General features: G+C 49.1%; 1 protein-coding gene across 10 annotated transcripts in view; it reads right to left on the bottom strand.

Annotated features, from left to right (window-relative positions):
- LOC139254651 (uncharacterized) overlaps window positions 1–15,256 on the bottom strand; it is a 228,861-nt gene that overhangs the window by 135,245 nt on the left and 78,360 nt on the right. For all 10 annotated transcript variants that reach the window (XM_070873776.1, XM_070873775.1, XM_070873774.1 and 7 more), the window contains 2 exons: window positions 7,617–7,684; window positions 896–1,178 (listed from right to left, as the gene is read on the bottom strand). In XM_070873776.1, coding sequence (XP_070729877.1) covers window positions 896–1,178; window positions 7,617–7,684 — 351 coding nt within the window. The remainder of the gene's footprint in view (window positions 1–895; window positions 1,179–7,616; window positions 7,685–15,256) is intronic.

Raw genomic sequence — 15,256 nt, 5'->3', positions numbered from 1 at the left:
TGGTCTTTCAGGACGATATATTGGTCACGGGTCGGGACACCGTCGAGCACCTACAAAACCTGGAGGAGGTACTCCAGCGACTGGATCGCATAGGGCTGCGGCTGAAGAGATCAAAATGCATCTTCATGGCAACAGAAGTGGAGTTTTTGGGGAGAAAGATCGCGGCGGATGGCATTCGGCCCACAGACGCCAAGACAGTGGCTATCAGGAACGCGCCCAGGCCACAGAACGTCACGAAGCTGCGGTCGTTCCTGGGACTCAACTATCTTGGTAACTTCCGACCGGGGTTAAGCACCCTCTTACAGCCCCAAATGTGTGATATACTTGCCATAGATGGCGGGCACAAAGGTTCACAAGACTGATTCCTGGGATGGGGGGTGGGTGGGGATTGTCCCATGAGGAGAAATTGAGTAGACTCGGCCTATATTGTCTTGAGTTTAGACGAATGAGATGTGATCTCATTGAAACATAGAAAATTCTTACAGGGCTTGACAGGGTAGACACAGGGAGGATGTTTCCCCCGGGCTGGGGAGTCTCGAACAGAGATCACAGTCTGAGCTCATTTAGGACTGAGCTGAGGAGAAATTCGTAGCTCCGAGGCTGTTGAATCTTTGGAAATCTCTACCCCAAATAGCTATGGAGGCTCAATTGTTGAGTGTATTCAAGACAGAAATCGGTATATATGGGGATAGTGCAGGAAAATTGAGTTGAGGTAGAAGATCAGCCAAGGGGCCGAATGGTCTACTCCTGATCCTATTTCTTATGTAATAACACAACAGGCTGCTGAAACTGGATATATACTCTTCAATACATCAGTCACGATTAAACTTCCTGAACAAACATACAACACAAATATACAGCTTTAAAAGTGCAGCGCTCGCTGCTGTATAGTTACAGTGGGTTGGAATTTCCGTTATTCTCCAGCGAGTTCCCGATGCGAATCTCCGCTCCTGAGAGCTGTTCCAAGCAGCAGTCTGCTGTGTTAGTGATAATTACTGCAGACACGTGGTACTTGTCTTTTAAATCCACTCTCCACGACGGCTCATTCTGTCTGGGTGTGTGCATGCACGAATTCCCAGCCCAGTCCATGTTTGCATTGCCGTCAATGGCTTGAGAGGCCTCTCCCGAGTGAGATGTGTCAGATTGGGTCACAGTCCCGTTCAGTGCCACATTGTCTGCTGTGGAAAACATAAGAACATAAAAACATAACAATTAGGAGCAGGAGTAGGCCATTTGGACACTTGAGTCTGCTGAGCCATTCAGTAAGATCATGGCTGATCTTCTGACCGCAACTCCACCTTCCCAAACTATACAGATATCCCTTGATTCCCCGACAGTCCAAAAATCTATCTATCTCAGTTTTGAATATACTCAACGACTGAGCGTTCACAGCCCTCCAGGGCAGAGAATTCTAAAGATTCATAACTCTCTGAGTGAACAAATTCCTTCTCATCTCAAGTCTTAAATGACTGATCCCTTATCCTGAGACTATGGGCTCAATTTTCCCCAGTGATATGCGCCGTTTTTTTGGAGCAGGCTGTTCTTTTTGGTCTAAGTTGAAAAACCAGTTTCCCCGATCAATTTGCACCAGCGTAACTCAGTTAGTTGCAATGTTTTTAGGTCAGTTTTTTTTCAGCCAAATGGGGTGTAGTATATGCAAGCACTCTAATAATGACTCCACGAGGCAGGGTAGTGTACTTGAACTGTAGTGACCTTAGTCCGTTTATTGCAGCTCCTTGAGTGAGGATACAATGAGGTGAGCTCCCTTTTATACTTGGTTACCTGCAGTGTACAGGTGACCCTTAGGTCTCTACCAGTAGCACCCTCTGGTGGTACATGTATGGTGTATACAGAGTGAAGATACATTCAGTGGTCTAGTGTTACAGTATATACATTATACATACACAACAACACTCCCTCCTAAGTCTTGTGCCACAGGCTTTTGCACTGTGTGCTCTGGCCCTCGACTTGAGTGCCCAAAGCCTTTGCACTTTGTCTTTGCTTGGGAATGGCTCTCTCCCTGTGGACCTCTAAGTCCTTATTGCCACGACACTGGGAAGTGGTCAGCAATGGACGGTTGGAGGTTGTGGTGAGGGTTGTGTGGGCTCTGGGTGTGATCCATGTGTCCATGGCTACATACATCCATTTCCCCTCCACCCATATATAGACCTTGTGTGTGTGGCTCAACACCTGCATTGGTACACATGTACAGAGAATGAAGAGTCAGATTGGTTATGTGACTGTTTTCGAGTTCAGCAGTGGTGGAGCATGTACATATTACAGGTAAGGTACATACGTGGTATTGCGGTCTGGCCCTTGGGGTGTGGGTGTAGGTGGGTGAGGGCATTTAGTAGTGGGCAGAGCCACAGGAGTGTGCGGCCTCCCTATCCTCCTTTGAGGGCTGCAGGGTCTCCCTGCTGCCCTTCAGCAGTGGTGGAGTCTGGTCATCTCAGGTACCGCCGGGAGGGCTGGTGGGTGCTGACCTCTTGCTCCCGGTGCTGGCCCTGGTGGCCAGGGGGGTAGGGCTGATCTGGGGCAGGATGCCAGTGGTGGTGCCTGTGCTGTCCATTGTTCGCTGACCCTACAGTGGGTATGCTCCCACTGTGTGTGTGGCCACCCTCCCTGGGGCATCACATTGGTCCCGGAGGCTCAGGCTACATGATCGGGTAGACCGCTGGACCTGGGTGCTTCCCACAGGACGTTACCTTTGGCTTTGTCGGCGTGCATATAGAACCCGGCATCATATCTCATTTCATCATTAGCATTCATGGTACATTGGCTCCAACTGCAATCAACCGATTCGACCTTGTTATTTGTCTTTACACTTCGCATTTGTCAATTACATCACTTTCCTGTGTACTATCAGCATCTCTGTGCAAGGTTACCTTTAGATACCTGCATTTCTTAGTTAAATTTTTCTCATTAGTATTACCAGTATCTCTGTTCATTTGTTGATTGCATCTTTTATACATTAGTGTCACCGGCATCGCTGTACAAAGAGGGGAACTGTCCCTTTAAATGTTCTGGGCTGCCGGTCTCCCTTAAAAGGGCCTTGCAATCTTTACCCCAATCCGGTTCGCTGTTCGGCAACATGTGTTGCTCCCTCAACGCTGCCCCTCGTGGTCTGGTCGCGGCCATCTTGATTTCAGGTGCTTCACCTCGTGGTGCAGGGTCCATCTTCTTTCTCTCCATGAGGTAGGCTGCAGTGATTCTTTTCTCCCCAGGTTCTGCCACGGAAGCCGGGAATCTACCTTCTGCGCCGATCTTCTTCCCTCGGAATCATGCCACTGGAGCCCGGAAGGCGAGGTCTAGTCGTTCAGGTTGGATCATCTCACTGTTGAGTTGTGCAGTCTGTGTCGTCGCCATGCAGTCGAGTTGGACGGTAGGATTTCCAGATGCTGCGATGGATCCAAGTTTGGGGCCGCGTAGGATGTCGATCGCCGGGGCCCGGAGGCCTTCCCAGCTCCAGCAGATTTGGATCTGCTTCATCCATCTTCTTTCCAGCAGTGTTGGGCCATCACCAGCAACGATCCACAAAGATAGCTTGTGCATCGCGTCGCCATGGGACACCTGGACATCCACACTGCCAACGACTGGGATGGCGTCTTTTGCGTAAGTGAGCAGCTTCGCCTGGATTGGGAGCATTTTGGGTCGTTTGGCGAGATTGTCCCTGAGTTTCTCGAAGGCCATCTGATTCATCAGCGATTGGCTTCCCCCTGTGTCGACCTCCATCAAGACTGGAACACCGTTGATTTTTACTTCCATTTTCCACGGGGCTCTCTCGGTGGAGCAGGTATACACTCAGTGCACCTCTTCCCGGGGCTGAGCCGCTTCATAGACTCTGTCTTCGTCTTCATCAGCGCTGGATCCCAGGTGATCGGCCAACTCTTCAGCGACTCGGTGAGTAAAATTTCTTCTACACATTCGCTGGAGATGATCTTTAGTGTTACAGCCTTTGCAAGTATAGTCTTTGTATTGGCACTGGTGGACCCTGTGATTTCCTCCACAGCGCCAGCACGGGGCTAGCCGGTTGGCCCTATGTGGCGGACTCAGGGTTGCGGGACTCGGGGTAGTAGCCATGCCTCTGAAAGGCGCCATTCGGTTCACTGTACTCGTCGGGTTAGAGTCCTGGGGGTGAGTCATCATCCTCTTGGAATCGCAGGCCGAAATCATGAATGCCTGGCTCACTTTAATTGCCTTCTGCAGGGTGACCGAAGTGTCCGCAGAGAGAAGCTTGTTGAGGAGGCCCTCGTGGCCGATTCCAACAACAAAGATATCCCTTAGTGCTTCGGTGAGGTGGTCACCAAAATCACATGGTGCAGCCAATCGTCTCAGGCCTGCAGCATATTTTGCAATTTCTTGGCCTTCGGGCCGCCGGTGGGTGTAGAACCGGTGTCTGGCTGTGAGGATGCTCTCTTTAGGTTTGAGCTGTTCCTGTATTATTGTTACGAGCTCCGCGTATGTTTTGGTTTTCGTCTTCGCTGGGGCTATCGGGTCCCTGACAAGGCCATGGACAGTGGGCCCACAACTGCTGAGCAGGATAGTTCTGCGCTTATCAGCCAATGAGGTCGGGTCGTCTCCTACTAGGTCATTTGCAATGAAAAAGTGTTCAAGCCTTAACAAAAAGGCATCCCAATCTGCCCCATCAGCGAATTGTTGAAAGTTGCTTAGGTTCGACATGTTGCGTGTGGAAATTCGTAATCTCATCGCCAGTTGTAGTATATGCAAGCACTCTAATAATGACTCCACGAGGTAAGTGTATTGTACTTGAACTGTAGTGACCTTAGTCCGTTTATTTCAGCTCCTTGAGTGAGGACACAATGAGGTGAAAAAAGCTCCCTTTTATACTTGGTTACCTGCCGTGTGCAGGTGACCCTTAGGTCTCCACCAGTAGCATCCTCTGTTGGTGCAGCTATGGTGTATACAGTGTGAAGATACATTCAGTGGTCAAGTGTTAGAGTACATACATTATACATGCACAACAGGGGGCGTAACCAACCACCTACGCTAATTCTGGCTATTTAGGGAAGTTTGGCCAGCTGAGAGTTAATCCAGTTCTGCTTAGGCCAGAGTATGTAACCTCTCCAGAAAAACCTTGCGGAGAGTTAAGGAAATCGGTGCAGGTAAGGAAATCGGCGCAGCAGATGCCCAGACACACTAAAAGAATTGAAAAATACACAGCAGCAACTTACCTCCAACCCCACCCGAAGGCTGTCTGGTCCCAGTCTCCGTCCCCGGTTCACTCAACAGAGAGAGAGAGAGAGAGAGAGAGAGAGAGAGCGGGAGACCGGACCGGGAGAATGGGGATCGAGAATGGAGACCGGCAAACCCTTCAAGCGGGGTTGGAGGTAAGTTGCTGCTATGTGTTTTTCAATTCTTTTAATGTGTTGGGAGCTGGCTGTATGTTTCACTTTGCAGCCTCCGCTCACATTGTGTCCCTGGTTACCATGGCAGCCCTATCTTTTTGGCGCAGAACAAGGAAGGATGCATTCCCAAAACTAAAGGTCGAGTTACGCCAGGTCAAAATGAAGAAATCCAATGGGGAAACTGAGAATATTTTCTTTGGAGTACTTTGGCTCAGCATCTACCCTATTAAATCCTCTCAGAATCTTGTATGTTTCAATGAGATCACCTCTCCTTCTAAATTCCAGAGAGTACGAGCCAATCTTCTCAATCACTGCCTACAAGTCTTGTATGTCCTATCACTGATAAGGACACTAGGGGGCTGAAATTGCCCTGTGCCCCAATTGGGGGGTGGTAACCAGCTGGCGCCGGGACTTTCTATGCCCGCCGTGGAAGCTCCGCCATCGCCACTGAGGGAGTGCTGCACTGTCAGAAGGGCAGTACTGAGGGAGTGCTGCACTGTCGGAGGGGCAGTACTGAGGGAGTGCTGCACTGTCAGAAGGGCAGTACTAAGGGAGTGCTGCACTGTCGGAGGGGCAGTACTGAGGGAGTGCCGCACTGTCAGAGGGGCAGTACTGAGGGAGCGCTGCACTGTCGAAAGGTCAGTACTGAGGGAGCGCTGCACTGTCGGAGGAGCAGCACTGAGGGAGCGCTGCACTGTCGGAGGAGCAGCACTGAGGGAACGCTGCACTGTCGGAGGGGCAGTACTGAGGGAGCACTGCACTGTCAGAGGGTCAGTACTGAGGGAGCGCTGCACTGTCGGAGGGACAGCATTGAGGGAACGCTGCACTGTCGGAGGGACAGCACTGAGGGAGCGCTGCACTGTCGCAGGGGAAGTACTGAGGGCGTGCTGCACTGTTAGAGGGGCAGTGCTGGGGGTCTGCTGCACTGTTGGAGGGACAGTACTGAGGGAGCGCTGCTCTGTCAGAGGGACAGAGTTGAAGGTGTACTGGATTGTCAGAGCCATTACTGACGGAGTTCTGCACTGTCGGAGGAGCAGTAATAAGAAAGTGTTGCACTCTCTGAGATGCCGTCTTTTAGTTGAGATGTTAAACCGAGGCCCCATCCATCCTCTCATGTGGACGTAAATTTAGCTATTTTACTATTTCAAAGAAGAACAGGGAAGCTCTCCCCAATGTCCTGGTGAAGATTTATTCCTCCACCAACACTGAACAAACATTGGAAAAGATTTGCAAGGATAATACTCGAATTCGAAGGTTATAACGACCAGGAAAGTTTCATAAGACTGGGCCGTTTTCTCTAGAAAATAGAAATCTAAGAGGTGACCTGATTAAAATTTTTAATTATGGTGTGAATCAATAGGGTAGATGTAGAGAAGATGTTTAACCTGGTGGGGAGTCCAAAATTAGGGACCATAAACATAAGATAGTTGCTACTAAATGAAATAGGGACTTGAGGATTAACTTCTTTACACAGATAGTGAGAAAATGCAACTCGCAGCCACAGGGAGAGGTTGAGGCAAACAGCATAGATAGATTTAAGGTGAAGCTAAATACGTACATGAGGGAGAAAGGAATAGAAGGAGATATTGATAGGTTGAGATGCAGTGAGGTTGGAGGAGGCTCGGGTGGAGCATATACACCGGCACAGACCAGTTGGGCCAAATGGCCTGTTTCTGTGCTGTAATTTTATGTGACATCACTTTCGATCACCTGGGTGAGTCGGAGAGGAATTTTCCCAGATTTTTCCTCACTAAATTGGCCTGGGTTTTTGCCTATCCCAGGAGATCACATGGCTCCGGTTGAGGTGGAGTGTAGAATATTACAGTGTAAGGGTGTCGCGGTTGTGTGAGATGGACTGGTTGGGCTGGGTGCTCTTTGCCTTTCCGTATTTGTTCATAGGTTTATATGTAACCTTTCGGGCTGCTGATCAAGGGCCGTGCGACTCTTTGTCGGCCGGCGCATACATGATGAGCCGAGTTGGCCTCCTTCTGCTCTGTAAATTTCTATGTTTGGATCTAAAACAGATTATCTGCTCATTATCTCATTGCTTGTATGTGGGAGCTTGATGTACGCAATATGGCAGCCACGTTTCCTACATTACAACATTTGCTGTACAGCTCTTTGGGACGTCCTGAGGTTGTGAAAGGTGCTATCAAAACGCAAGGTATTATTTTTCTGCTTTAAGTGTAAAATGATTGCTGATCTGATATTGGACAACAAAGAAACTATCCACAAGAACCAATGACCTACCTGCACCACATCCAATGGACAATATCCCAGAGAGACAGGTAAATATCAACAGGTAAAGCAGCTTCATTCTGTGGGGAAAACAAACACTGCAATCAAAGCATCTCTCTGCAGATGGTGGCAGGATTGGTCAGGTACTATTCCCACCATCGTGGACTCTCACTGCAATACTGAGAGAGCACCGCACCGTCGGAGGGGCAGTACTGAGGGTGCGTCGCACTGTTGGAAGGGCAGTACTGAGGGAGTGCTGCGCTGTCGGAGGGGCAGCACTGAGGGAGCGCCGCACTGTCGGAGAGGCAGTACTGAGGGAGCACCACACTGTCGGAGGGGCAGTACTGAGGGAGCGCTGCACTGTTGGAGGGGCAGTACTGAGGGAATGCTGCACTGTCGGAGGGGCAGTACTGAGGGTGCGTCGCACTGTTGGAAGGGCAGTACTGAGAGAGTGCTGTACTGTCGGAGGGGCAGCACTGAGGGAGCGCCGCACTGTCGGAGGGGCAGTACTGAGGGAGCTCTGCACTGTCGGAAGGGCAGTACTGATGGAGCTCTGCACTGTCGGAGGGGCAGTACTGAGGGAGCGCCGCACTGTCGGAGGGGCAGTACTGAGGGAATGCTGTACTGTTGGAGGGGCAGTACTGAGGGAGCACCGCACCGTCGGAGGGGCAGTACTGAGGGAGCACCGCACCGTCGGAGGGGCAGTACTGAGGGAGCACCGCACCGTCGAAGGGGCAGTACTGAGGGAGCACCGCACCATCGGAGGGGCAGTACTGAAGGAGCGCCGCATTGTCGGAGGGGCAATACTGAGGGAGCGCCGCACTGTCGGAGGGGCAGTGCTGAGGGAGCACCGCACTGTCGGAGGGGTAGTACTGAGGGAACGCCGCACTGTCGGAGAGGCAGTACTGAGGGAACTCTGCATTGTAGGAGGGGCAGTACTGATGGAGCTCTGCACTGTCGGAGGGGCAGTACTGAGGGAGCATCGCACTGTCGGAGGGGCAGTACTGAGGGAGCGCCGCACTGTCGCAGGGGCAGTACTGAGGGAATGCAGCACTGTCAGAGGGGCAGTACTGAGGGAGCACCGCACCGTCGGAGGGGCAGTACTGAGGGAATGCTGTACTGTCGGAGAGGCAATACTGAGGGTGCGTCGCACTGTCAGAGGGGCAGCACTGAGGGAACTCTGCACTGTCGGAGGGGCAGTACTGACGGAGCTCTGCACTGTCGGAGGGGCAGTACTGAGGGAGCGTCACACTGTCGGAGAGGCAGTACTAAGGGAGCGCCGCACTGTCGGAGGGGCAGTATTGAGGGAGCTCTGCACTGTCGGAGGGGCAGTACTGAGGGAGCGCCACATTGTCGGAGAGGCAGTACTGAGGGGGCGGGGCACTGTCAGAGGGGTAGTACTAAGGGAGCGCTGCACTGTCGGAGGAGCAGTATGAGGGAGCTCTGCACTGTCGGAGTGGCAGTACTGAGGGAGCGCCACATTGTTGGAGGGGCAGTACTGAGGGGGCGCCGCACTGTCGGAGGAGCAGTATGAGGGAAGGGCGCACTGTTGGAAGGCAGTCCAAAGGGAGTGCTGCACTGCAGATGGTGGAGAGATTGGTCAGCTACTATTCCCACCATCGTGGATTCTCATCAAGTTCTTTCATCTTCTCGGAAGGGGAATGAATACAGCAGGAAAGCTTGCAGGATGGGAAAATACCTGCGTTGGTCTTCCCAACTCCTTGACTGATCAAGGGGTATGGCGAGAAAGCAGGAAAGGGGTACTGAGGTGAATGATCAGCCATGATCTGATTGAATGGCGGTGCAGGCTCAAAGGGCCGAATGGCCTACTCCTGCACCTATTTTCTATGTTTTCTATGTTGATGCGTTTAAGGGGAAGCTGGATAAGCACATGAGGGAGAAAGAATAGAGGGATATGTTGATAGGGTGAGATGCAATAGGGTGGGAGGAGGCTCGTGTGAGGCAATAACACCGGTACAGACCAGTCGGGCCGAATGGCCTGTTTCTGAGCAGCACATTCGATGTGATTCTATGTAACTCCCAGAGAAAACAAGCAAAACAGTCAAAGATCCCAAACTGGGTCAGCTCTTATAAAAGTACCACCACTTCCCCGGGTTCCTGCCACCATTGGAGTCGAGAAGATATCACCAGTAGATACCACTCCATGACACATTGAATAGAAACATTGGAAATAGGTGCAGGAGTGGGCCATTCGGCCCTTCGAGACTGCACCACCATTCAATAAGATCAAGGCTGATCATCACCTCAGTACCCCTTTGCTGCTTTCTCTCCATACCCCTTTATCCCTTTAGCTATAAGGTCCATATCTAACTCCCTCTTGAATATGTCCAACAAACTGGCATCAACAACTCTCTAAAGTAGAGAATTCCACAGGTTCACAATTCTCTGAGAGAGGAAGTTTCTCCTCATCTCGGTCCTAAATGGCTTACCCCTTATCCGTAGACTGTGTCCCCTGGTTCTGGACTTCTCCAACATCGGAAACATTCTTCCAGCATCTAACGTGTCCAATGCCAACAGAATTTTATACGTTTCTATGAGCTCCCCTCTCATCCTTCGAAACTCCAGTAAATACAGGCCCAGTTGATCCAGTCTCTCCTCATATGTCAGTCCAGCCATCCCAGGAATCAGTCTGGTGAACCTTCACTGCTCTCCCTCAATAGCAAGAACGTCCTTCCTCAGATTAGGAGACCAAAACTGAACAAAATATTCCAGGTGAGGCCTCACCAAGGCCCTGTGCTATTGCAGTAAGACCTCTCTGCTCCGATACTCAAAACCCCTAACATACCATTTGCCTTCTTCACCGCCTGCTGTACCTGCATGCCAACTTTCAATGACTGATGTACCATGACACACAGGTCTCGTTGCACCTCCCCCTTTCCTAATCTGCCACCATTCAGATAATATTCTGCCTTCGTGTTTTGCCACCAAAATGGCTAACCTCACATTTATCCACATTACACTGCAACTGTCATGCATTTGCCCACTCACCTAACATGTCCAAGTCACCCTGCAGCCTCTTTGCGTCCTCCTCACAGCTCACACCACCACCCAGTTTAGTGTCATCTGCAAACTTGGAGATATTACATTCAATTCCTTCATCTAAATCATTAATGTATATTGTAAATAGCTGGGATCCCAGCACTGAGCCCTGCGGCACCCCACTTGTCACTGCCTGCCATTCTGAAAAGGACCCATTTATCCCGACTCTCTGCTTCCTGTCTGCCAACCAGTTCTCTATCCACATCAGTACATTACCCCCAATACCGTGAGCTTTAACTTTGCACACTAGTCTCTTGTATGGGACCATGTCAAAAGCATTTTGAAAGTCCAAATACACCACATCCACTGGTTCTCCCTTGTCCACTCTGCTAGTTACATCCTCAAAAAATTCCAGAAGATTTGTCAAGCATGATTTCCCTTTCATAAATACATGCTGACTTGGACCGATCCTGTCACTGCTTCCAAATGCACTGCTATTTCATCCTTAATGATTGATTCCAACATTTTCCCCACTACTGATGTCAGGCTAACTGGTCGATAATTACCCGTTTACTCTCTCCCTCCTTTTTAAAAAAAGTGGTGTTACATTAGCCACCCTCCAGTCCATAGGAACTGATCCAGAGTCGATAGACTGTTGGAAAATGATCACCAATGCATCCACTATTTCTAGGGCCACTTCCTTAAGTATTCTGAGATGCAGACTATCAGGCCCCGGGGATTTACCAGTCTTCAATCCCATCAATTTTCCTACCACAATTTCCCGCCGAATAAGGATATCCTTCAGTTCCTCCTTCTCACTAGGCCATCAGTCCCCTAGTACTTCCGGAAGGTTATTTGTGTCTTCCTTTGTGAAGACAGAACCAAAGTATTTGTTCGACTGGTCTGCCATTTCTTTGTTCCCCATTATAAATTCACCTTAATCTGACTGCAAGGGAACTACGTTTGTCTTCACTAATCTTTTTCTCTTCACATATTTGAAGAAGCTTTTGCAGTCAGTTTTTATCTTCCCTGCAAGCTTCCTCTCATACTCTATTCTCCCCCTCCTAATGAAACCCTTTGTCCTCCTCTGCTGAATTCTAAACTTCTCCCAGTCCTCAGGTTTGCTGTTTTTACGGCCAATTTACATGCCTCTTCCTTGGATTTAACACTATCCTTAATTTCCCTTGTTAGCCACGGTTGAGCCACCTTCCCTGTTTTATTTTTACTCCAGGCAGGGATGTACAATAGTTGATGTTCATCCATGTGATCTTTAAATGTTTGCCATTGCCTATCCACCGTCAACTCTTGAAGTATCATTTGCCAATCTATTCTAGCCAATTCGCGTCTCATACCATCGAATTTACCTTTCCTTAAGTTCGGAACCCTAGTCTGTGAATTAACTGTGTCACTCTCCATCTTAATAAAGAATTCTACCATATTATGGTCACTCTTCCCCAAGGGGCCTCGCACAACAAGATTGCTAATTAGTCCTTTCTCATTACACATCACCCAGTCTAGAATGGCCAGCTCCCTAGTTGGTTCCTCGACATATTGGTCCAGAAAACCATCCCCAATACACTCCAGGAAATCCTCCTCCACCGTATTGCTACCAGTTTGATTAGCCCAATCTATATGTAGATTAAAGTCATCCATGATAACTGCTATACCTTTATTGCACGCATCCCTAATTTCTTGTTTGATGCTGTCCCCAAACTCACTACTACTGTTTGGTGGTCTGTACACAACTCCCACTAGCGTTTTCTGCCCTTTGGTATTCCACAGCTCCACCCACACAGATTCCACATCATCCAAGCTAATGTCCTTCCTTACTATTGCATTAATTTCCTCTTTAACCAGCAACGCTACCCCATCTCTTTTTCCTTTCTGTCTATCCTTCCTGAATGTTGAATACCCCTGGATGTTGAGTTCTCACCCTTGGTCACCCTGGAGCCATGACTCCGTGATGCCAATTATATCATATTCATTCATTGCTGCCTGTGCAGTTAATTTGTCCACCTTATTATGAATACTCCTCGCATTGAGGCACAGAGCCTTCAGGCTTGTCTTTTTAACACACTTAGCCCTTTTAGAATTTTGCTGCAATGTGGCCCTTTTTGATTTTTGCCTTGGGCTTCTCTGCCCTCCACTTTTACTTTTCTTCTTTCTATCTTTTGCTTCTGCCCCCATTCTACTTCCCTCTGTCTCCCTGCATAGGTTCCTGTCCTCCTGCCATATTAGTTTAACCCCTCCCCAACAGCACTTGCAAACACTCCCCCTGGGACATTGGTTCCGGTCCTGCCCAGGTGCAGACCGTCCAGTTTGTACTGGTCCCACCTCTCCCAGAACCAGTTCCAATGTCCCAGGAATTTGAATCCCTCCCTTCTGCACCACTCCTCAAGCCACGTATTCATCTGAGCTATCCTGCGATTCCTACTCTGACTCGCACATGGCACTGGTAGCAATCCTGAGATTACTACCTTTGAGGTCTTACTTTTTAATTTAACTCCGAGCTCCCAAATTCAGCTTTTAGGACCTCATCCCGTTTTTTACCGATATTGTTGGTACCTATATGCACCACGACAACTGGCTGTTCACCCTCCCCCTGCAACCGATCCAAGACATCCTTGACCCTTGCACCAGGGAGGCAACATACCATTCTGGAGTCTCAATTGCAGCCGCAGAAACATCTATCTATTCCCCTTACAATAGAATCCCCTACCACTATAGCTCTCCCACTCTTTTTCCTGCCCTCCTGTGCAGCAGAGCCACCCATGCTGTCATGGTCTTGGCTGCTCTGCCGTGCCTTGATGAGTCACCCCCCCCCCCCCCAACAATACCCAAAGGTGTATCTGTTTTGGAAGGGGATAACCGCAGGGGACCTCTGTACTACCTTCCTTCCACTGCTCTTCCTGTTAGTCATCCATTCGCTATCTGTCTGTGTATCCTTTACCTGTGGTAAGACCAACTCACTAAACGTGCTATTCATGGCATCCTCAGCATTGCGCATGCTCCAGAGTGAATCCACCCGCAGCTCCAGTGCTGCAATGCGGACTTTCAAGAGCTGCAGCGGGGTACACTTCCTGCACATGTAGTCGTCAGGACCCACATAGCACAGGAGGACCATGACACGAACAAGAGAAGGCACCAGACACTGATCACCGATGGGCCTTGTAGTGTGAAACCCTTGATTGAATTTAAAGAGGTCACTTTGTGGATCATGGGTCCAATGAATGTTGTGGGTAAAATCACAAACCCCCAAACTCGGAGCGACTTCAATGCTTTGCTCCAATTTGTAATGGAGTTCTTTGAGGATGTAACGAACAGCGTAGATAAAGGGGAACCAGTGGATGTGGTGTATTTGGACTTCCAGAAGGCATGTGACAAGGTGCCACAGAAAAGGTTACTGCACAAGATAAAAATTCACGGGGTCGGGGGTAATATATTAGCATGGATAGAGGATTGGCTAACTAACAGAGAATAGGGAGTCGGGAAAAATGGTTCATTCTCGGGTTGGCAACCAGTAACTAGTGGGGTGCCGCAGGGATCAATGCTGGGACCCAAACTATTTACAATCTATATTAACGACTGGAAGAAGGGACTGAGTGTAACGTAGCCAAGTTTGCTGACGATACAAAGATGGGAGGAAAAGCAATGTGTGAGGAGGACACAAAAAGTCTGCAAAAGGACATAGACAGGCTAAGTGAGTGGGCAAAAATTTGGCAGCTGGAATATAATGCTGGAAAGTGTGAGGTCATGCACTTCGGCAGAAAAAAAATCAAAGAGCAACTTATTATTTACATGGAGAAAGATTGCAAAGTGCCACAGTACAGTGGGACCTGGGGGTACTTGTGCATGAAAAGCAAAAGGATAGTATGCAGATACAGCAAGTGATCAGGAAGGCCAATGGTATCTTGGTCTTTATTGTAAAGGAGATGGAATATAAAAGCAGGGAAGTCTTGCTACAGCTCAACAACGTATTGGTGAGGCCACAGCTGAAATACTGCATGCAGTTTTGGTTTCCATATTTATGAAAGGATATACTTGCTTTGGAGTCAGTTCAGAGAAGGTTCACGAGGTTGATTCCGAGGATGACGGGGTTGACTTATGAGGAAAGGTTGAGTAGGTTGGGCCTTTACTCATTAGAATTCAGAAGAATGAGAGGTGATCTTATTTAAACGTATAAGATTATGAGGGAGCTTGGCAAGGTGGATGCAGGGAAGATGTTTCCACTGATGGGAGAAACTAGAACTAGAGGGCATGATCTTAGAGTAAGGGGCCGCCCATTTAAAACAGAAATGAGGAGAAATTTCTTCTCTGAGGGTTGTATATCTGTGGAATTCATTGCCTCAGAGAGCTGTGGAAACTGGGACATTGAATAAATTTAAGACAGGAATAGACAGTTTCTTAAAAGATAAGGGAATAAGGGATTATGGGGAGCGGGCGGGGAAGTGGAGCTGAGTCCATGATCAGATAAGCCATGATCTTATTGAATAGCGGAGCAGGCTCGAGTTGCCGTATGGCTTACTCCTGTTCCTATTTCTTATGTTCTTATGAAAGAAGATGCTTATAATGTTGTAAAGAATAGTCGTAAGCCCGAGGATTGGGAGAGTTTCAGAAACCAGCAAAGAATGACCAAAAAAATTGATCTAAAG

The sequence above is a fragment of the Pristiophorus japonicus genome, unplaced genomic scaffold (assembly GCF_044704955.1).
Source record: "Pristiophorus japonicus isolate sPriJap1 unplaced genomic scaffold, sPriJap1.hap1 HAP1_SCAFFOLD_567, whole genome shotgun sequence".
NCBI lineage: Eukaryota > Metazoa > Chordata > Chondrichthyes > Pristiophoridae > Pristiophorus > Pristiophorus japonicus.
The sequence above is the reverse complement of the archived record's forward strand: the minus strand, read 5'-3'. Positions and strand labels throughout refer to the sequence as shown.